The sequence below is a fragment of the Emys orbicularis genome, chromosome 8 (genome assembly GCF_028017835.1).
Source record: "Emys orbicularis isolate rEmyOrb1 chromosome 8, rEmyOrb1.hap1, whole genome shotgun sequence".
In the NCBI taxonomy this organism is placed as follows: Eukaryota; Metazoa; Chordata; order Testudines; family Emydidae; genus Emys; species Emys orbicularis.
In genome coordinates, this window is record NC_088690.1 from 11040475 (window position 1) to 11061220 (window position 20746).

Genomic DNA, 20746 nt, shown 5'->3' on the forward strand with positions numbered 1-20746 from the left:
TTACTGTGAGCTTACACTGTCCAGGAGAATACAGAGCAGTGCAAGACGCACATTTCTGGGGAACAAAGCTGGGGCTAAGACTGTGAGGGTGTCCCCCTATATGTAATTCATGGATGGCTGGGAGAGCATTCATGTATTCAGCGGGGAGTGATTTTGCATACTAAAGGCTGTGTGAGCAGGCCAGGAGTGGCTCTTCTGACTGCAAAGCAGTGTAAAAGGCACCCCAGGCTAGAGAACTAAAGGGACACAGCTGTTCAACAGTCCAGATTGTACCCTGGGGAATGTCACAGAAGGTATTTAAATACCACGAGCAAGTCACCTCTTAACTTTCTCTTTGAACATCTCAGGGGCGTACCCAGGATTTTAAATTTGAATACTTTTGGAGGGGCACGTTAAACACACGCAAATGAAAGGTTCATGTGACCCTACCCCCGGTTTCTTGGGCCACCTCTGGCAGGGACACCCAGTAGCGAGGAGGTAGCAGCTCCCCCTGCAGCAGTACTCTCCGTGTCCCTGCAGCCTGGGCAGGGAGGAAGCAGCAGGGCAGCTGGCTGCAGGGTCCTCCCCCTACCCCTGCAGCTGCAGCCTGATGCTTCTCTTTCCCTGCTGCTGGAGTCCCAGTGTTGCTGCCTGCTTTATAGATGCCCTTTGAGGTGAGTCAGGGGCTGGAGGCAGAGGCAACACGTGGGACTCCAACAGCAGGGAAGGAGAAGCAGCAGGCTGTAGCTTTAGGGATAGGGAGGAGGAGGAGCTCGTCTGGCAGCCAAACACCCTGCTGCTTCCTCCCTCTCTGGGCTGCAGGAACACATGCAGATTTTTTGGGGGGCCGGTGCCCCTGCTTGCCCCCCCTTGTGCATGCCCCAATTACATCTTTCACTGTAAAGCAGACACAATACAGAAAAAATATTTCTCTAATCTCTGAGTTATATAGTAATCTTAGGTGTTACTTGTAACAACCGTAGAGGAAAAGAATCTAGAAGGAAGTGTGATTTGTAACATCATGTCCCTTTTATTTACATAAATAACACAGCTCTTCAGTCAGCGAGAACCAGGAGCAATGACTTACTTTTCCCTTTGGGTTTTGACTTCCCTTCTGTCACCTTCTCTCCTGTGAGAGCAGCAAGCTCTGCTTCTAGATCCTCATCACCACCACCATCCTCAATATCCAGCAACATTGCTTCAGGATTGAAATCTACGAAGAGCCCCAGCTGGAACCAAGGGAAAATATTCTAGTAAGAACAGAGACATCACTCACACCATCACATCACCTGGGTTATTTAAACATCTCAGTGCATTCTGAATTCAAAGATAATGTGGGTTCTGGCTGGGAGTTTTTAACCACAATCCCCTGTAATTTTGACTAGCTATATAACACAAACAAGATATACACATAACTGAAACCAGATACACCTCTTTTGGGCACCAGAGAATAAACCCCCTCTCAGGCCTGCACTTAATCAACCTGAATCCTTTATGAATAGGAATAGCTGGTATTTGAAATAACAAGGTAAAATAATTCTGTTAAGACTTGCTAAGCAGAAAATTTAATCAGTAAGGTTCCTATTATATCCGAAGCTATCAAATATATTTGATTATTATTCCTCATATTACCCAGGTATTCTAAACTTGGACACAGGGAAGATTTCATCTTGAACTTTCATACATATCCACACATTTCACCTCAAAAGGTCCATCACTTTGTAAACGATATACACAAAGGAATCATTTCACCCACTGACGTGCAGCCACCTCTTGTGTAGAACCAGCAACAGTTTAACACTGTACTGCACCAATACACAGCTGTTTAGAACAGGAAGCAAATACTACCATAGGCAATGGAAACTATAGGGTGAATTGAGTAGGAAGAATATTAATTGTATAAATTAGCATTTGACCAAAACACTAGGGTAAACTCCCCTACTGTTGCAAAAAGTGACAAAGGACTTTAACAAACAAGGGTGAGGACTTCTGTTTTGTCTGATCTAAAAGATAGAACCTCCATAAGTACAGTAATCCAGGACACTGCAACACTGGTTCAGTACTGACACCAAAGTGTCACCCACTGAAATACCAAAATAACTTCCTTGAATGTTTCCCATCATAGTATTGTCCCGCAGAACTTATTAGAATTGACGAATCACAGCCCAAAATGATAAGGATGAAAAAAGGTTTACTGTTGCTTAGCTTTTACCCGAAACTACATAAAGAAATTCTACTGTAAACAAAAATAATGCTGCACAATCCAAAATGCAGCCTTCTTGAAGAATGTATCATGATATGTGATGCATATACAATGAAACATATCATTTGTTTCTATGACACATTTATAAATACAGAAAAATGTATTACTTTGACAAGGTGAAAGAGATAATATCTTTTATTGAACCAAGAAGACAATCATACGCCTGGTATATATAAGTTAGGTTGACATAAGCATTCTTGTGTTGACATACTAGCACGTGTCTACACTTAAATTTGTCTCCCACTAATGTAACTGCCCTGTTATGCTGACATAGTAACCCTAACAATCTGAGTGGCGTTAAACCAAGGTCAACGCAAGTTAAGCTGACAATCAAAAACCGGCATAATTACATCACTTGTGCATGTTCACACGATGTCCTTCTGTCAGTAGAGCGCGTCCACAGTTAGTGCTCTGGCATCGACAGTGAGAGCAGTGCATTGTGGGTAGCTATTCCACTGTGCTACTCGCCACCTTTCGCAGCCAGGAGTTGTGGGAAGGCGGAGTGGATTGCAGTGCAACATGGCTGCAGGCTCACTGTCCCATGATGCAGTTTTTTCCATCCCAGCATTCCATGGGCTTCCGACTACATTCTGCAGCATTTTTCAACAGCCCCTGTTTACTGTGCACATGCCATCTCTGTTTGAAAGGATGGGTCCTGCACTGCTTTCTACAGTTGTGGTCACTGTTATGAACACATTGCAGCTGGTCATGCAGAATATCATGAGCACCCAATTTGAACAGGAATCAAAGTTGTCTGACCTGCTGCGTACCATGGAAAGAAACACCACCAGATTACTTTTGGCATTCACGGTGCAACGGAACACAGTGGACCATCACTTTTGGGTGCAGGAAACAAGCACTAAGTGGTGGGATCACATCATTATGCAGGTCTGGGATGATGAGCAGTGACTGCAGAACTTTCGGAGGCAGAAGCCACCTTCCTGGAACTGTGTGCGGAGCTCGGCCCAGCACTGCGGCGCAAGGACATCAAAATGAGAGCTGCCCTCTCGGTGGAGAAGAATGTGGCAATCACTGTGTGGAAGCTGGGAACTCCAGATTCCTACCGGTCAGTTGCGAATCAGTACGGAGTCGGGAAGTCCACCGTTGGGGCTGCGTTAATGTAAGTGTACAAGGCCATTAATTGCCTTCTGCTACAAAGGACTGTGACTCTTGGCAATCTGCGTGAAATATTGGATGGCTTTCCAGCAATGGGATTCCCTAACTGCGGAGGGGCAATAGATGGAACGCATATTCCAATTTTGGCAATGGACCACCTTGCGACGGAGTACATCAATAGAAAGGGGTACTTCTCTACGGTACTGAAGGTGCTTATGGATCACTGTGGGCATTTCACTGACATCAACGCAGGGTGGTCTGGGAAGATGCATGATGCATGTATTTTCAGGAACACTGGCCTGTACAGAAAGCTACAAGCGGAGACTTTCTTTCCAGACCAGAAGATTCTAGTGGAGGATATTCAGATGCCCACAGTGATCCTGGGAGACCCAGCATACCCCTTATTCCCATAGCTCATGAAGCCTTGCACGGGAACCCTGGACAGCAGCAAGGTGTATCCATGGGGCTCTTGGCAGTGGAGGTGGGGTCGCCACCAACAATGGCGTCCAGCTCCTTATAGAAGTTGCAGGTCTTTGTCATGACACCAGAGCAACGGTTGGCCTCCCTTGCCTTCTGGTATGCCTGCCTCAGCTCCTTCATCTTTGCATGGCACTGTGTATGTACCGTTCGTAGCCCTTATCCAACAAGCCAGAAGAAATCACATTGTAGGTATTGAAGTTCCTACAGCTGGAGCAGAGCTGGAACTGCACAGCCTCCTCTCCCTATAGTGTCAGCAGATCCAACAACTCAGGTGTGCTCCAAGTGGGAGAGCGTTTGCTGCATGGAGCTGCTATGGTCAGCTGGGAGGATGCCATGTGAGCTCTCTACGCAGAGCAAACAGGAAGTGGAATTTCAAAAATTCCTGGGCCTTCAAAGGGGAAGAAGAGGATGCCTGTGTACTTGGGTGCAGGACAATGGAGTTCAAACTGCTGACCAGAGCATTCAGAATGGGCATTATTGTGGGACGCCTCCTGGAGGCCATTTACAGCAACGTAACGAAGTGCGGTGTCTACACTGACATTTTGTCGATATAACTTTTCCACAAAAACCTCAACGTCTCTCATTAAGGTGGTTTTATTTTGTTGGCAAAGCAGGACAGTTTTGTCGGCAGAAGGAGCATTGCAGTGTGTACACCTCCACTGTTCTGTCGACAAAACCTGACTTTTGTCAACAAAACTGTGTAGTGCAGACAAATCCCTAGAGCAAAGGTTCTCAAACTGTGGTCCGCAGACCACTGGCTCCATTCAGGTGGTCCGTGGATAGTTCCCTTTAAGGCCTAGTCTACACTGGGGGGGAAAATCGATCTAAGTTACGCAACTTCAGCTACGTGAATAACATAGCTGAAGTCGACGTACTTAGACCTACTCACCGCAGTGTCTTCACTGCAGCGAGTCAACTGCTACCGCTCTGCCTGCGCCTCTCGCGGTGGTGGAGTACGGGAGTCCACGGGAGAGCGCTCAGGGACCAATTTATCGTGTCTAGACTAGACACGATAAATCGACCTCCGCTAGATCCATCGCTGCCCGCCAATCTGGCGGGTAGCGTAGACATACCCTAAGGTGCGTGCCACGGCAGCCGCACACAAGAGAACGAAGGGCCACCCACCTAATGAGTGCAGCCGCGCAGACATGGCTCCACACATTAGGTGCCTGGACCCTGGAGAAGATGCACATGTAAGGTGAGGTGGTGGCCTTGGGGGGAATAGAGGTAGGTGGGAGGGGGCAGTGGGATGAGAAGAGGGGGTGGGGGGAATTTGGGACATGCATGGCTGCAGTGGCCAGAGAAAGAAGCGACTTTCCCCAGCTCCAGGGCCGTGGCTGCCGGGGAGAGACGGCCCTCTTTCCCAGCCTCAGCTCGGGGACTGCCAGGGTGGATTTGATTTAAATCACTTGTCAGGAAGACTCGATTTAATCATGGTTTTCTACATAGAAGTGCATTCTTGTTAGTTGTTATAACCTTAATACATATACTTCACAACTCGGAGACAGATGTAGGTTTCATTTTTAGAAGGTACACACTATACACTTTTAAACAATGATTTATTTTGAAAACTTTTCAGATTAGTTTTATAGCTATATCAGAAAATGAATGATTGTTTGGTTATTTCATTTATCAAAGGTAACTGAAGCAGATATTTATGAAGCCATTGGGAGGTGAACTATCTCCAATTCAACAGGTTAATCATTAATATTTGGAGGATTTTCCTGCCATGTTGTATTAGGAGGAGAACACCACCAGACAGACATTTAAATTGTTTTATTTAACTAAAACAACAAAGTTTTCTGGATTTTTTTCTTCAACAGCAAACATATAATATTTTAACAAAACAAGCATATGCCCCTCGCTTCTCTCATTTATCTCCAGACTTCTTCTCCTTGTCCAGATCTATTCCTCCCACAACAATCTTCTATTAATTGAATTTTTTGAAACTTTGAACTTTTAGAGAGAGGTAAGGGATTGACTCTGTGTATACAAATTTGCAGAGGGACAATAGAGTTGAGGTCTGTTATTTCTCACCTCTATATATTAATTTATTTATTTAAAAATGTTTTTGCTGTTAACAAGCATGTTACCTCTGGAGACACAAATCCACAGTCTGATAACTGAAAAACTAAGCATCTCTGATGGTATCTTCTAGACTGAGCACAGAGTCCCATTGGGTAGATAGAAAAATTAACCTAACTAATCTATACAGAAGTCTGTGGAACCTCATAAGATTGGGTCCCTAATCCATGAACTATTGGAACTCATTTACAAAACTTCTTAAACATTACATGAATATATTGTCTCATCCTATAGAATTAGAATTTATAATCCCTATTCCATGATGAGATATCTTTGAGCTATAATGTATCTTAATTAAAACTATCTTTAGATAGGTTTTTTCCCCCTCAAAAAGTATTTTATCAAAAAAACCTGATTTTTATCCACCTTGGGGACTGCCATGGCAGGGGAGACCCCCTCTTTCCCAGCCCCAGCTCAGGAGCTGCCACAGCAGGGGAGAGAGGTAGAGACCCCCCTCCTTCTGAGCCCCAGTTCAGAGGCTGCCGCAGTGAGGGAGAGAGGGCACTTCTATTGCATTAGAAAGGTAAGACTACGGATATTAAAATATGAGTTGTGTGCTTTTATTTGTAGAACAAAAAAAAAGTTTTATTATTAAGTTGGGTTTTTTTATATAGCGCTTTTATCCAAAGCGCTTTACAATAGTTAGCTAACGGTACAAACAACGTTTGGAAGGATCATTAAGTGGTCCTCCGAGACCCTCAGCAATTTTCAAGTGGTCTGCGAAAAAGACAGTTTGAGAACCACTGCCCTACAGGACGCAGCACAAGATTGAAAGCCCTTATTTACTAATCCTGTCTCTGCCATTAATTCACTGCATGATGCTGGAAAAGTAATTTTACCTCCCAATGCTTCAGTTTCTCCCCTTCTCCCCACACAATTCCCACCATCTGTAAAATGGGGATAATGCTGCTTCCCACTGCTCCAGGAAGCAGGAGGAGATTAGCAATTGTTTACACAGTACTTTCAAGATGCAAAGCTCTATATAATATTACGTACCTTTCACAAATGGGTAAACTGAGGCCAAAGTGTATGTGATTTGCCCACTGTCCCATAGCAAGTTAGTTGTGAAGCCAGCAATAGAATCTCGGGGTATTAGATAAAGTTTTCACCCCTCTACACAGCAATTAAACACCCGCTGCTAGCCCAGGTCAGCTGACTGGGGCTCAGGGCTGTAAAACTGTGGTGTACACATTCAGGCTTGGGCTGGAGCCCGAGCTCTAGGACCCCGCGAGGGGGGAATTTCCTTGAGCCCAAATGTCTACACCACAATTTCATATCTCCGCTGCCAGTTAGCTGACACAAGCCAGTCACAGGTGTTTAATTGCTGCGTACACATGCCCTAGGAGTTCTGGCTAGAACTTCCTTGTTGTGTGTAGTAAACCACACTTCTTTTGAAGTCAATGAATATCAAACAAGTGCTTTAAATAGGAAGGAAAAGAGGGGAGACAAAGACAGGCCTGAACCAGGAAGAAATGCAGTGAGCATACTGTAAAGCACAAATGAGCTCTACAGAACATGCTCATTTATAGCTGGAAAAGACACTGGAGAATATATTGTTGGAAACAATCTTACATTTGCCAGGATATGAACTGGATGGTTTAAATATGCTTTTCCTATTTTCGATCCTATAGGGCTGATCGGGGCCTTTGATTTACTGGTTATCCCTTTACATTTTATTTCTTTTAAATTTCTTTGCTTCTTTTGATCTTTGTATTTTTTCTTGGTCCAAATGAAATAAATAAAATGCATATATTTTAATGTAGACATTTAAACTCTAGTGCTACAGTAATGGTAGCATTATGAATACACCTGACATGCACATAGCGAGAAAAGACATAAGTATTGCTAACGTGGTGGGAAAAAGCACCTAAGCTCAGCTCCTATGCACTTAGAGCTCTGATTCCAACTAATCCGAATTCATTTAGGAATGGACTGAGAATCGAACAGCTGTACCATGCTCTCTCTACTACAAACACATTAGCCCCTATTCCAGTAACCCCCCCATTTTAGCCTCCAGTTCAGTCTACCTTTCAAGTGTATCCAAACCAAAGCCAAGGTCTCCCAATCTTGCCTTGATACTCCGTTTCCCTATTTCATCTCCACATTTGCTTCCCCCTCTCCTGAATACAACTCAAGCTTCTTTTCATTTTCAAAGCCTTAATAATTTCATTCCCTGCCTGTGTCTCACTCCTCATTTCTGGATGCACCTCTTCTTAGATTGGATACTCTCTTGACTCCACATTTTGGCTTCTTCTTATACTTCTGACACTGTCACACTATCTCCTAAGTCTGCACAGTTCAATGAAGCCATGCATTCCTAAAATTATAACTATCCCACAAAGCGTTCCTCCTATAAGGACATCTCCCACACTTTGTTCTGTAGGGCACTACATTCTGATATTTTAAGATTAAAATTTCATCACAGCACAATCCACTTATCGCATATAGTTACTCAAATGTACATGGACCTGCTGTTAACAGCCGCAGACAAACACCTATCTGGACTCAGTATCCCTGCATAGAAGTCATAAATACAACAGTGGAGCACAGGCAATGCCAGTCCACAAACCACCACCAAACTTCATATAAACAGAACAGAGGGAACTAAATTAAAATTACTTGTCTAAGTAGCGGTAGGATTTACTCTTCTCTCAGAGGATCACCCAGTGCAGCTAAGATAGTCACTAACCATTCTGATTTTCACAGGTCTGTCTTTGAGAGATGTTATAAAAATTCTGATGTTAGTTTGGGTAGGACCTTATTATAATTGGGTTGCAAGGCAAAGTTCACAATGTTGTGACAGGATGAACTTTATCTTGTAGCAAGTCTGTCTGTATTTTTAATGCCTTAATCAGCATGATATCTGGATGTCAGGTCTCTGCTACTAGAAGATAAACTAACTAGGGTGTGAAAAGCAGAGGACAACTAACTGTATAGCAAGGTTTGTAGGATACCCTGCAACTCTGGAATCATGTTAGCCCAAGAAAGAATCACAAAGCGGGACCCCAAGTGTGCAAGCTTTTAACCAGACTATAGTGTGAGAGAGGAGGTTTCTGTACCTGCTTTGCAGCAGCAGCTCCCTGGCCCTTTGCCTGGGGACTTTTCCTGGGTCTTCTCCCAAGCATGTTGGCTGATGAATCTCAAACAACTCTACCTTTAATAGACACAAAAAGAACCCCACACATACGTTGGTTAAGACACTGACGTCCAACTGTGATACATGACAGAAGCCTATAAACCAACCTAATCCAATCTGAAAGGTGGGCATAGCAGCCTGTAGCCCCACAGATTACAGCTCCATACCAAAGGCTCCGCCCTGTAACCACCCCCCAGGGTCACCATACCCAACCCCGTAACCCCCCCACCCTGGATTACTACATCCACTCCACAGAGCAGGGACACCAGCCTGTAACCACCAACCCATACCTGGAGTGTGCCAGGCTGCAGCCCCTATTCCGGCTCCTCAAGGATATTTTGTTACGATTTTGGTTGCACTTTTCCCCTCACCTTTTTATTTATGCACTCCCTATCCATCGCCCCACAAAGTCACGGGACCTCCTGGTCAACCTCCTCCTGGCCCTAGCAAAACTGGCCATTTATAAAACCAGAGTGAGGAGGTTGGCCGATGGAGTCTCCTGTGACTGTGGGGCCTATTTCCGGTCCTCCGTTCGTTCACGTATCCGGGCAGAGTTCCTCTGGGCGGCGTCCACTGGCTCCCTTGACGCCTTCGAGGAGCAGTGGGCGCTGTCCGGGGTTCTCTGCTCGGTGTCCCCGTCTGGTTCCCTTCTTTTGACCCTTTGACCTCACTCCTGTCCCTGTTCTTTTATTAGTTGTCCCCCGTAATTTTTTGGTCTCCAGGCCCTGTGGACCCCCCCCTTAGGCTGGGGGGGGGGATCCTTTAGCAGTGGGCGGGCTTCCCATACCACTGCATAATGATGTGATCCCAATAGGACCACCAACCCATGGTTACTATACCCACCCAGACCAGCACCGCCCTGTAATCCCACACCAGGGATATTATACCCACCCTGCAGACCGGAGACACCACCCTGCAACACCCCCAAGTTACTAAACCCTGCCCCAGACCTGGAGCCGGGCACAGGAGCCTGTCCCCCCTCAGCCTGGGTTCTCCTCCTCCCTGAGCTGGGCACAGGAGCCTGTCCCTCCAGGTTCCCTCCCCGGAAGCCGTTCCCAGGAACCGGTGCAGCGGCACACAGACCCTGCTCCCGTTTCTAACCCAGATGCCAAGTTGCGTGGCAGAAACCGCACCCAGTTGCAAAACGGGAGGGTTGCTATTCGTGGCGTCACACCTGTCTCCCGCGCGGGTTCCTTCCCCCGTCCCAGACCTGGAGCCCGGCACAGCGGCTAGAGCTCCCTGTCAGGACAAGGCGGGTGGAGACAAGCAGCGAGCACCGCCATGTAAATAACCGACTCCCTCCCCCCCGCGACGCGGGGCAACGGGGCCTGTGCAGGCTCCGGGGAAGAGACAGAGGCGACAGCCGGCCTCCGCCCCCGCACACAGCGTGACTGGCCTACCCTGCCCGGCACGCCCAGCCCCAGCGCACAGGAGACCCTGAAGAGACGCGCGCGAGCGCTCGCCGCCACTCCACACCAGGACGCGGCTCCAAGCTCAGCGCGCACGCAGGCGCAAAGCGAAAGGGGGCGGGGAAAGAATCCCCGGGGCGGGGTTATGGGAACGGGGGCGGGGCCAGGAATCGGAGAGAGGTGGGGTTATGAGAAAGGGGCGGAGCAGAGGAGGGAGGGCCATAAGGATGGGTAAGGTAGGGTGGAGTTTCAAAGGGGCCATAGGGTCTTGCCATAGGGCAGGGAGTGAAGTTTGGAGGAGTGGATCCAGTATCCAGGGACAGAGGTAAGTAGACAGGTAGAACCAAACCCAAGCCAGTAATACTGGTTCAGGGGGAAGCATCGAGCAAGGAATAGGGCCTAGACAACCACTGGGATGCCCATGGGAGTCATTTATTGCCACATCTTAGCCTAAGGCAGTTAGTTGCCCTTAGAATTATTTTCCAGTCTTTGCCAGCAAGTCCCAGTGACACCTTTTGGAGCAGATAACAATACCCTGCAGTTAAAAGTCGTGGCCAGCCAGCAAGCAACTACACTAGTTTTCTTAAGTAATTACATATGGATTTGGTGCCTGATAGACACCCAAGCTTAACATTGGCCTAAAGCTCACTGAACCAGGGACAGCACCTCTGTTTGTAAAGGGCAAAGCAGATGGTCAATGATCCACGGACAGTAGTCCTGTGTATGTCATGGAATTTGCCACTTTTTTTTTAATTAAAGCTGTTTCTAGCACTTGATTGTGAAGATGGTTCACAGTTGGAAGGCCAAACAGACACTGAATTTTCTAGAGTCGGGGGGGGGGGGGGGAGCTCTGAGGTGTGAACTATCATTCTTCATTCATCTCAATGGACTTAGCTCTGAAAACTAAGTTACTTAAAGCCAATTTTATTAACTATTTCACTGCTGATAATTTTAGCAGAAATATGCAATTATGGTGGTTTATCCCATCCTAAACTACAACCCCCCACACACACACCTTCATGTGCCAAAAGTTCTAAATATGCCTACCTAATTACCAAAACCTTCAGATTTACCTCAACAGTCCACAATGCAGTTGTGTTAAAACACCACAATCAGTGGCAAATTTGAAAATTTAGACACTAAATAAAAACAAAATATTGTACTGTTTTATTCTTTAAATCATGACATCCATATTTACATTTTCCCTGAGGCTACTTTGAAGTTCCAGTCTGCCACAGAAACTGGGGTTTTGCTATGGAATTTAGATCCAGTCTGCCACAATATTTTGGATTATGAGTTACTGTAGAAACTGATGAGGTCCTAGTTCTCAGCTAGAGTGGCTATTCCATAAAAAGTCATTGTGAGGTAAACCCTCTATCAGCACAGTAAGCCATTCCCACATTTTCTATACTGAAGTCACTTACTACAAGCGTGAACTATTTTTGCAGCACATTTCACACTAATAAATCATTTTAAAGTGATTAAAAATGTAATTTAAAAATAGCAAATTAAGATAGCGTCAGTAATTTTGGTAATTTTTTTCTCAAGTACAATTTCATACTGAAAACAGTTTAACCAAACCTCCATCAGCTGTCTTCAGACAATTCCTCTGAAACTCTTCTGTGTAACAGATAAACGTGCTTAAATTCAAAGTGAAATGTAAAGCTCATTCTTCTACGAAAATACAAAATTTCCGGTAGCAAACACTCATGCTCTCCCCACCCATGCTCTCCTCACCCCTTCTGGCCTTGCCTACAGCTTTGTATACTTTCACTGCACATAAGGCTACGTTTTAGTCATAGGTATTTTTAGTAAGTCATGGACAGGTCACGGGCCGTAAAAATTCATGGCCCGTGACCATGATTTGTAATATATATCCCTAATTAAAACTTGGGCCGGGGGCTGCAGGTGCTCTGGAGGGAAAGCACTGGGGCGCTGCAGGTACTCTGGGGGGACGGCAGCCTGGGGGGCACATGAGTGCTGGGGGGGCAAGGCACCAGCACGTGGCCTGGGACTCCTGCTGGTGCTGGGGAGGGCTGGCGGGGCTGGCAGGCTCCCTACCTGGCTCTGTGCAGCTCCCTGGAAGCAACCAGCATGTCCCTGCAGCTCCTAGGGGGAGGGAAGGCCAGGAGGGCTTTGTGCACTGCCCCCACCATGAGCGCTGGCTCCACAGCTCTCATTGGCCAGGAACTGCAGCCAATGGGAGCTGCGGGGGCAGTGCCTGCAGGCAGGGGCAGCGCAGAGCCCCCTGGCCCCTCCACCTAGGAGCTGCAGGAACATGCCAGCCACTTCCAGGGAGCCCCCCTGAGGTAAGCACCTCCCCACACCCCAACCCCGAGCCCCCTCCCACACCCAAACTACTACTGCTGCTGCTGGGGTGGGTGCAGTGGCCCGAGATCGCCCCAGCAGCATCTGGTGTGGCTGCCCGAGCAGCTCGGGCAGCCCCGGAGCCAGCCACACCGGCCACTACAGAAGTCATGGAGGTCACAGAAAGTCACGGAATCCATGACTTCCGTGACAGACATGCAGCCTTACACATAAGCAACAGATGAGAAATTTAATTTTAAAACATGTTTGAAAAGTGTTAATCAGATCTCAAGTATCCAGTTGAAATTTTAGAAGGAAAATTACCTAAACTGCAGTTTAGTCAAGATACCCCTACTCTTGCAAAATGTGCTTTAGCATCTTTAGTGTCCACAAGTGGTCAAAATCTCAGTTTTCACATCTTTTCACAGCTTATTTGAAAGAGGGCACTTTCCATTCTGTTTTATGGCACTCTTTCAAGTACTGGCTCAGAGGAGAGAGTGCCACCTACTGAACACACCACTTACTGCAGCACCGAAAAACATTCAAAACAAGTGATTTAAATGCAAAGATATAAAACACTTAGTAAGGAATTCTTTATTATAAAAAAAAGTGCTTTAATAGATTAAAAATTTAAGCAAAGGGTTTAGAAAAAACAACAGTTTCTGGTATGTTCAATTTTTATCCACACAACTTTTTAAAACCAGTCTTTTTAAAAGTTTAACAATATTTAAAATATTTACACCTACATATATACACAAAACCTCTGTTGCCTTATTCCTGCTTGAGTGCATACATGACATCATCTTGGCTGATATTCAGGCGCACCCGCACGTGAAGGTATTTATTATTGGACTCTACCAGCAAGAAACGGCAGGCACCAAGTCTTGAGCAAATTGCCATAATTTCTGATACCGTAGGAATTTGCAGACCTTCAATCCTACACAGTGCTACATGCTGATGATAGATCTAGAGGAACAAGATACAACTCAATTTAGTCAGTATATTAGATTGGAACAGGAAACAGAAGAGGTGGAAAAGATGGGCTTTCTACTCTCAAACAAACAATTGAATCTGTTTGGAGCGAAGATGACACACATGCTGTTGAACTCAGAACATTAGGGCTATGTCAATGAAGTAAGAAATTGTAACTCAGCTAAGTTTCCTCTATTACCCAACCATACAAATACATAAAATAAATTAGGATGCCAGCATCTATGTTTTTTTGTTCTAACAAGTCCTTTCGATTCTCATCTTCCTTAGCTTTTGTGAACTGGGTTATATCAATTACATATATTATCTTTGCACCTATGATTTGTTTCAATAAATTTACACTTTGAAAATAGTCAAACAATTAAGACAAAAGCTACTGTCCAAGTTATAAAAAAAATAGTAAATGTACCTGTTGAACTGTTGCTTCCTCGAGCCCTGACCTGCGAAACTCTGCTATAATTGCTTTCAGGAACATTTGTTCATGCAATGAAGCATTCCTGAAAGAGAATAGGAAAACCTTACTACCAATCTTGCTCAACCAAATCTAGGACTTCACTGACTCATAGGAGGTGGTTTGAGGGGTAGGAAATATCTGATAAGGCCTTGCTGAAAAGCATTACATACTTTCTGAGGCAGAAAAGGGAAAAATTGTAAGATTATTTAGTTCATCGCCCTGCCAACTAATACTCTCATGTCACATAGGGGGGAGGGATAGCTCAGTGGTTTGAGCATTGGCCTGCTAAACCCAGGGTTGTGAGTTCAATCCTTGAGGGGGCCACTTAGGGATCTGGGGCAAAATCAGTACTTGGTCCTGCTAGTGAAGGCAGGGGGCTGGACTCGATGACCTTTCAAGGTCCCTTCCAGTTCTAGGAGATAGGATATCTCCATTAATTAATTAATTAATTATTAATTAACATTTCACCCCATATATTGTAACACAAGGCTTTACAAGTTATTTAGAAACATTTCATGCAGTTTAATCATCATGCCACTGTTTACAGGCACTCACATACTATGGTGATGGGACCATGTACAGGTACCTAGATAGGCTGAGTGCAACTACTTTAATATGGCAGATCTGTGAAATTAAAAAATTCCAGCACCTAATGATATTTGTATTTGTCCTACTGGTGAACAAGTCTGCATCTTCTTTGAGAGTTAAAAGTTTGGGATTTCAATAGCAAATGAAATACTGGCGCATGTGCAATGCTCAGTGCGTTATGAATGATTTACATTTGTGAATTAAGAATTTCACATTCTAGTTTTGATCTAAAATAAACATTTACAGCACAGTTCTACTCTGTAAAAATGATACCTTCTTACTGAAGGCATCTGTTCCATGTGTGTCTTCAAGTCATATCTGCTTGCTTTACTGACTAAAATAAAATATACTCTTTCTCCCATTAAGCTCTGCAGAACTGAGGCTGAGCCAGGTTCTCTCCTTTCTTGAGCTTCATGAACAGCTTTCTAAATTCATGTCAGTTACAACCTGTGCAAATGCACTGAAGGCAATGTGTTCCACAAATTTAACTGAGAGACTAATTTGGCCTGCAGAACTTCTTGATGCTCAAGAAAGAATCCAGTTTAAATGGGAATCAGAATTCTTGCATTCTGTTCCCAGATCTGTCACTTGCCACAACAAAGCACTTATTCTGTACCTTCATCTGGAAAAGAGGAATGCTTCCTACCCTCCTAAAGGTGCTGTGAAACAAAGTTTGTAAAGTGCTTGATATAAGTGCAGATATTACATATTCTCCCAGAGAAACAAAAATTATATAACTGGGCTCGAGATTTGGGTGGAAACATGAGAAGATATCTCTAAACTGCAATTTTACCTGATTGAATTTATATAAGGGGATGAAAACATTTCATCTATGGCTTTCATTACATGGGCCATGCTGACCAGTCCAGAGGCACTTTTCTGGCTCAAGAACTCGCAGATCTCAGTGGACCTTCTACAAATATCAAGACAACGCCTTGCATCACCAGATAATGCTGCCACCTGAAAAGGAAAAGCATCACATCATTAGTAGCACTTTCCCAGTAGCTGAGAACAAACAGCAACAAGAATTGACAGGGTTCTTTTAAAATCAGCAGAGCTGTGCCACTGTAGACAGCCATTCCTAGAGATCCTTGTTTTAAAAATGTAACTTTTATTGATCAAACCCAAAAATCCAATCTGGTCATTACAACAATTGCTGTAAAGATACATGTATAACAATTTCTATATAGAGGGCGTGATTTTTAAAAACCTCTCTACATTGGCTCAACTCTGCACCCATCAAAGTTAATGATAAAACTCCCACCAACTTCAATGGGAGTAGAGTTAGGTCAACACTGGAAATTTCTGAAAATCTCACCCATAATCTGTATTCTAATCAATTTTCAACCAGAAAAAAATCATACCATGAGCAATCTGCACAAGTGTTTATCACTCAGTAATGCTTGGTCTTCTCATCTGTTGTTTCTAACAGACTGCAGGAGAACATTGCAAAAGGGTTTCCCTAAATATATAGCTGGGGGGATTTTCAAAAGTGCCTGATGTTTCATGCCCAACACCCATTGAAAGTCCCTTAAGCGCTTTTGAAAATCCCATCTGTAGTTTACATTTTAACACAGGAAAGAATTTGTGTGAGAGAAATATAGTAGTGGCCTAATTTTCAAAGGTGCTCAACACTTACAGCTCCCCTTGTTATCAACAGGAGACAAGTCAGCAATACTTTTGAAAATCTGGCCATAAAAAGTGATTGTGCTCTGTAAGAACAATCTCTTCAAAAATCACACTGACCAGGAGACCCATTGCAGATTACGCTCTAATCTGCAAAATTAACATTATTCATCTTACCAAAATCCAAGCTAGTTCATAATTATTATTTTTTTAATTTTGACAATTATTTGTGAGAATATTTCATAGCATACTAATGTGTGTTCTACCAGGGCCGGCTCTAGGATTTTTGCCGCCCCAAGCAAAAAAAATTTTGGCCGTCCCCCCCTTTTTTTTCCCATGCCCCTCTGCCCCCGGCCCCGCCCCAACTCCACCCCTTCCGAACCCCTTCCCCAAATCCCCAGCACCGCCTCCTCCCCCGGGCGTGCCGCATTCCCCCCACCATTGCTTCCTGCGGGCCCCCCGCGACCTCCCGCCCTAGCTCACCTCCGCTCCGCCTGCTCCCCCGGGCGCGCTGCCGCTCCGCTTCTCCCCCCTCCCTCTCAGGCGAGGGAGGGCGGAGAAGTGGAGCAGCGGCGCATTCACGGGAGCAGGCCGAGCGGAAGTGAGCTAGGGTGGGGGGGCCGCAGGAAGTAACGGGGGGTAGAGGAACCACTCCCCGCTCCAGCTCACCTCCGCTCCACCACCGCCGCCTCCCCCGAGCGCCCGCTCAGCTTCTCCCTCCCTCCCAGCCTTGCTGCGCGAAACAGCAAGCCTGGGAGGGAGGGGGGAGAAGCGGAGCGGCGGCATGCTCAGGGGAGCAGGCGGAGGCAGAGTGGAGGCGAGCTGGGGCACTTTTTCCCCATGCCCCAGAGTCGGCACCTATGATGGCCGGCACCAGTATGCCTTCCCTAGAAATGTGCCGCCCCAAGCACCTGCTTGTTTTGCTGGTACCTGGAGCCAGCCCTGTGTTCTACAGTGTGTTTTGCAATAGCAATGAAGTCAGGAAAAGGCACTCACTATTACACGCTATTATTAAATCCATTGTCAAGAAGTAAATTATGGTTGCGGGTTTTTTAAAGAGAATTATTGGTTTGCAATTAAAAGTGAGAATTAGTGAGCTAATGTGCATCTCAAAGAAGGTTGTAATGATCAATATTAACAACATACAATAGCAGAGACATTTAAAACTATTTATACATCTTAATTTGGAGTGTTATTGACTTCAATGTATTTATATAATTTTGTACACTAAATTAAATATTAATCAGTTAATTGGCCCCTATCACAAGGAGTGTATCAGTCTAGAAGCACAACAGGTTCCAAATAAGAGAGAGAGAGAGAATGGTGAGGAGTACTTTGCAGCCTGAACATCATCTCATTGAAGAAGGTGGATCTGGATATTTCCATCATGATTATCAGACAAATTTTTGCAAGGCCACACAGTAGTTCATATTATGCCAAATATTGGAGAAAGATAACATCTCATCACTTTGTATTATCAGGATCCTATGCAATGCTCCTAGTCTTCATTACTGTGTGACATTACTGAACCAAGAGGGAAAAGGCAAGCAGATTGCTCCAGCATCACACCTTACAGCACTGCTCTGCACACCAGTCTGTTGAGGGCACAGTGCCAGCATCCTCCTCCACCCCTTGGCATGAAATGTCCAACCATGGGGATGGGTCTGCTCTCCATTACTGGCTACAGTCTATTATGCTCCTCTGACACTAGCCCCCTCACTTAATGGTGCAACACAGATAACACACTCTTGTACTATGTTTACCTTTCTGGAAACTAGCTGGATTGCATCCTCTTCAAATGCTTTTATGTGGTTCAGCCTGGATGAGATAATCTGCTGTAACTGTTTGTAGGTGTAGGGCTGGAAGGACATTCTGGTGAGACCCTACAGAGAACAAGTGAGTAAGAAGCATTTACTTGTTAACACACAGTATGGATTTATTGATGCTGTGTAATTTCACAGCAAGGAATGCTTGTCTAAATCATTTCTTGTCTCTTAAGGAAAATGTCCCCTCCTCATCAATTAAAACTCGAAGGGTATATCATGTCTACACAGCAAAGAAAAACTCATGGCTAGCCCATGCCAGCCGACTCGGGCTTGTGGGGCTTGGACTGTGGGACTATTTCATTGCTGTGTAGACTTTGAGCTTAGGCTGGAGCCTGAGCTCCATAGAGGGTCCTAGAGCTCGGGCTCCAGCCAGAGCCCGAAGTCTACACAGCAATGAAATAGCCCCACATCCCAAACCCTGCAATCCTGAGTTGGCAGGCATGGGCCAACCACGGGTTTTTATTTGCTGTGTAGACATACCCTTAGAGGCTGTTCTACATCCCCTTCACACACATTGGGCTCTGCCCATTAATGGCTTCCAAAATAGCTCACTGTCAATCTTCTCACAAGCATGGCTTGCTACGGATAACTTTTTCAACTTCTGCGGTGGGGGCAGTCTCTCCATTCATCCCCAGAGACCAGTTCAAAACTTTCATCATTGCTGCACCATACATGCAAAAGAAGAAGGTGCACCCATGCAAGTGAAAGCCAGTGAAACTCTCCAGGGGAGCTGACAGCATGGCCTGCCCCCACCACAATGGACCTGAGAAGAAAGAGCACCTATTTTCAAAATGCAAGTTTCCAACACAGAAACTATGGGCCATCAGGCTGCCCCAGTAAAGGAAGCTTTTAAATGTCACCCATTTATCTCAGAATCACTCAAGGAGAGGCTCTATTCTATGTAAAAATAGCCCTTTCTCACTTAGATATACCTGTGTGTGTACATAGACATGCAAAGTCTTAACTGCTGACTTTCATGACTAAATTACTCCTGTTATCACTGGACAGCTAGTAACTATTAGGAGTGAGATACTTCTGTTCCGGCTCAGGCATGAATGGAATTAACTAAATTTCAATTGTAGAGCCAAATTGTGCCTTTGGTTGCACCTGTGCAACCTACTGCCTTCAATGTTCCACAAGATAACAGAATTTAGAACTACCCAGAATCTTTATTTCTACCGATTATACATGAGCCAAAAAGTAATCAGTGAACTCTCAGATCCCAGGTTGAGTTTGCAGGCCAGGCATTTAGAAAAAATAATTTTACTTGTAAACTGAGATCTGAAAGTCACTGAAGGAATCAATCTGCAACCCTGGTACCATTTTTCCAAGCGACTTTTCTGAACAGCATTGAAAATATGGTTAGGAAAATATAATTTGTTACACACTGGATCAGACCGTGTCCAATATTCTGTCCCGAAGTATGCAACACCTTATACTTCAGAGAAAGGCAATAAGTCATTGTGCAATGATGTGATGGGGATGAGTAGCAAAGGAATTTTCTCTGACCCTGGGGCAATCAGTTTACCCAGTGATGTATGACATGTGATTATCCAAATCCTAATATGTATAATTGCAAATTGTATAGTCATCTGGCTCCAATTTCCCTAATTCATCCTGACAAGAAAGAATACAGAGGGCTCCCCTTCTTGATATAGCCTCTAATTAGATAGCTGGCTCCTGCACTTCTAATCTCCCCATATCACCTCTCAGCATAGCAACAAAGCTGTCAGGACATACCAGCCTACTAGCTACTCTGTTCATCATGATCCTCTCTGGCAAATCCATGGTGTTAGCGATGGCCAGGATGATCAGCTTGGCTTGCTTTTGGGTTGGCCAGTCAAATAGATTGTACATCACATCCTGCTTTCGGGTCCACAGGAGGTCAAGCTGGACCCAGGAGAGAAAGGAGACAGATGTTAATTGGAGAGGAAGGATGGTCTTGTGGTTAAGACACTTGATAAAGACTCAGGAGAGGTAGGTTCAATATCTGGCTCTGCCACAGACTTCCTATATGATCTGGGTCATTTAACGTCTCTGTCTCATAAGAACGGCCGTACTGGATCAGACCAATGCTCCACATAGCCCAGTATCTGTCTACTGACAGTGGCCGCTGCCAGATACTTCACGGAGAGCGAATAGAACAGGGCAATTTATCAAGTGATCCATCCCCTGTTGTCTAGTTACAGCTTCTAACAGTTAGAGATTTAGGAACACCCAGAGCATGCTGTTGCATTCCTGACCATCTTGGCATTAGCCAATTAGCGATTGATGGACCTATCCTCCACAATCTTATCTAATTCTTTTTTGAACCACTTATACTTCTGGCCTTTGACTGTGCGTTGTGTGAAGAAGTACTTCTTTATGTTTGTTTTAAACCTGCTGCCTATTAATTTCATTGGGTGACCCCTGGTTTGTGTTATCTGGAGGGGTAAACAACACTTCCTTATTCACTTTCTCCACATCATTCAGAGGTCCACAAAATCA

General features: G+C 45.0%; 2 protein-coding genes across 2 annotated transcripts in view; both read right to left on the reverse strand.

Moving 5' to 3' along the window:
- CC2D1B (coiled-coil and C2 domain containing 1B) overlaps positions 1–10537 on the reverse strand; it is a 71694-nt gene extending 61157 nt beyond the window's left edge. Inside the window, exons 1-3 of the mRNA XM_065409182.1 lie at positions 10460–10537; positions 8983–9077; positions 1067–1208 (exon numbers count right to left, since the gene is read on the reverse strand). Of these exons, the coding sequence (XP_065265254.1) occupies positions 1067–1208; positions 8983–9048 (208 nt within the window). The 5' untranslated portion in view covers positions 9049–9077; positions 10460–10537. The remainder of the gene's footprint in view (positions 1–1066; positions 1209–8982; positions 9078–10459) is intronic.
- Positions 10538–13546: 3009 nt separating this feature from the next.
- The window catches only part of ORC1 (origin recognition complex subunit 1), a 31065-nt gene continuing 23865 nt past the window's right edge, over positions 13547–20746 (reverse strand). Inside the window, exons 13-17 of the mRNA XM_065409794.1 lie at positions 20000–20149; positions 18197–18316; positions 15601–15767; positions 14175–14262; positions 13547–13741 (exon numbers count right to left, since the gene is read on the reverse strand). Of these exons, the coding sequence (XP_065265866.1) occupies positions 13547–13741; positions 14175–14262; positions 15601–15767; positions 18197–18316; positions 20000–20149 (720 nt within the window). The remainder of the gene's footprint in view (positions 13742–14174; positions 14263–15600; positions 15768–18196; positions 18317–19999; positions 20150–20746) is intronic.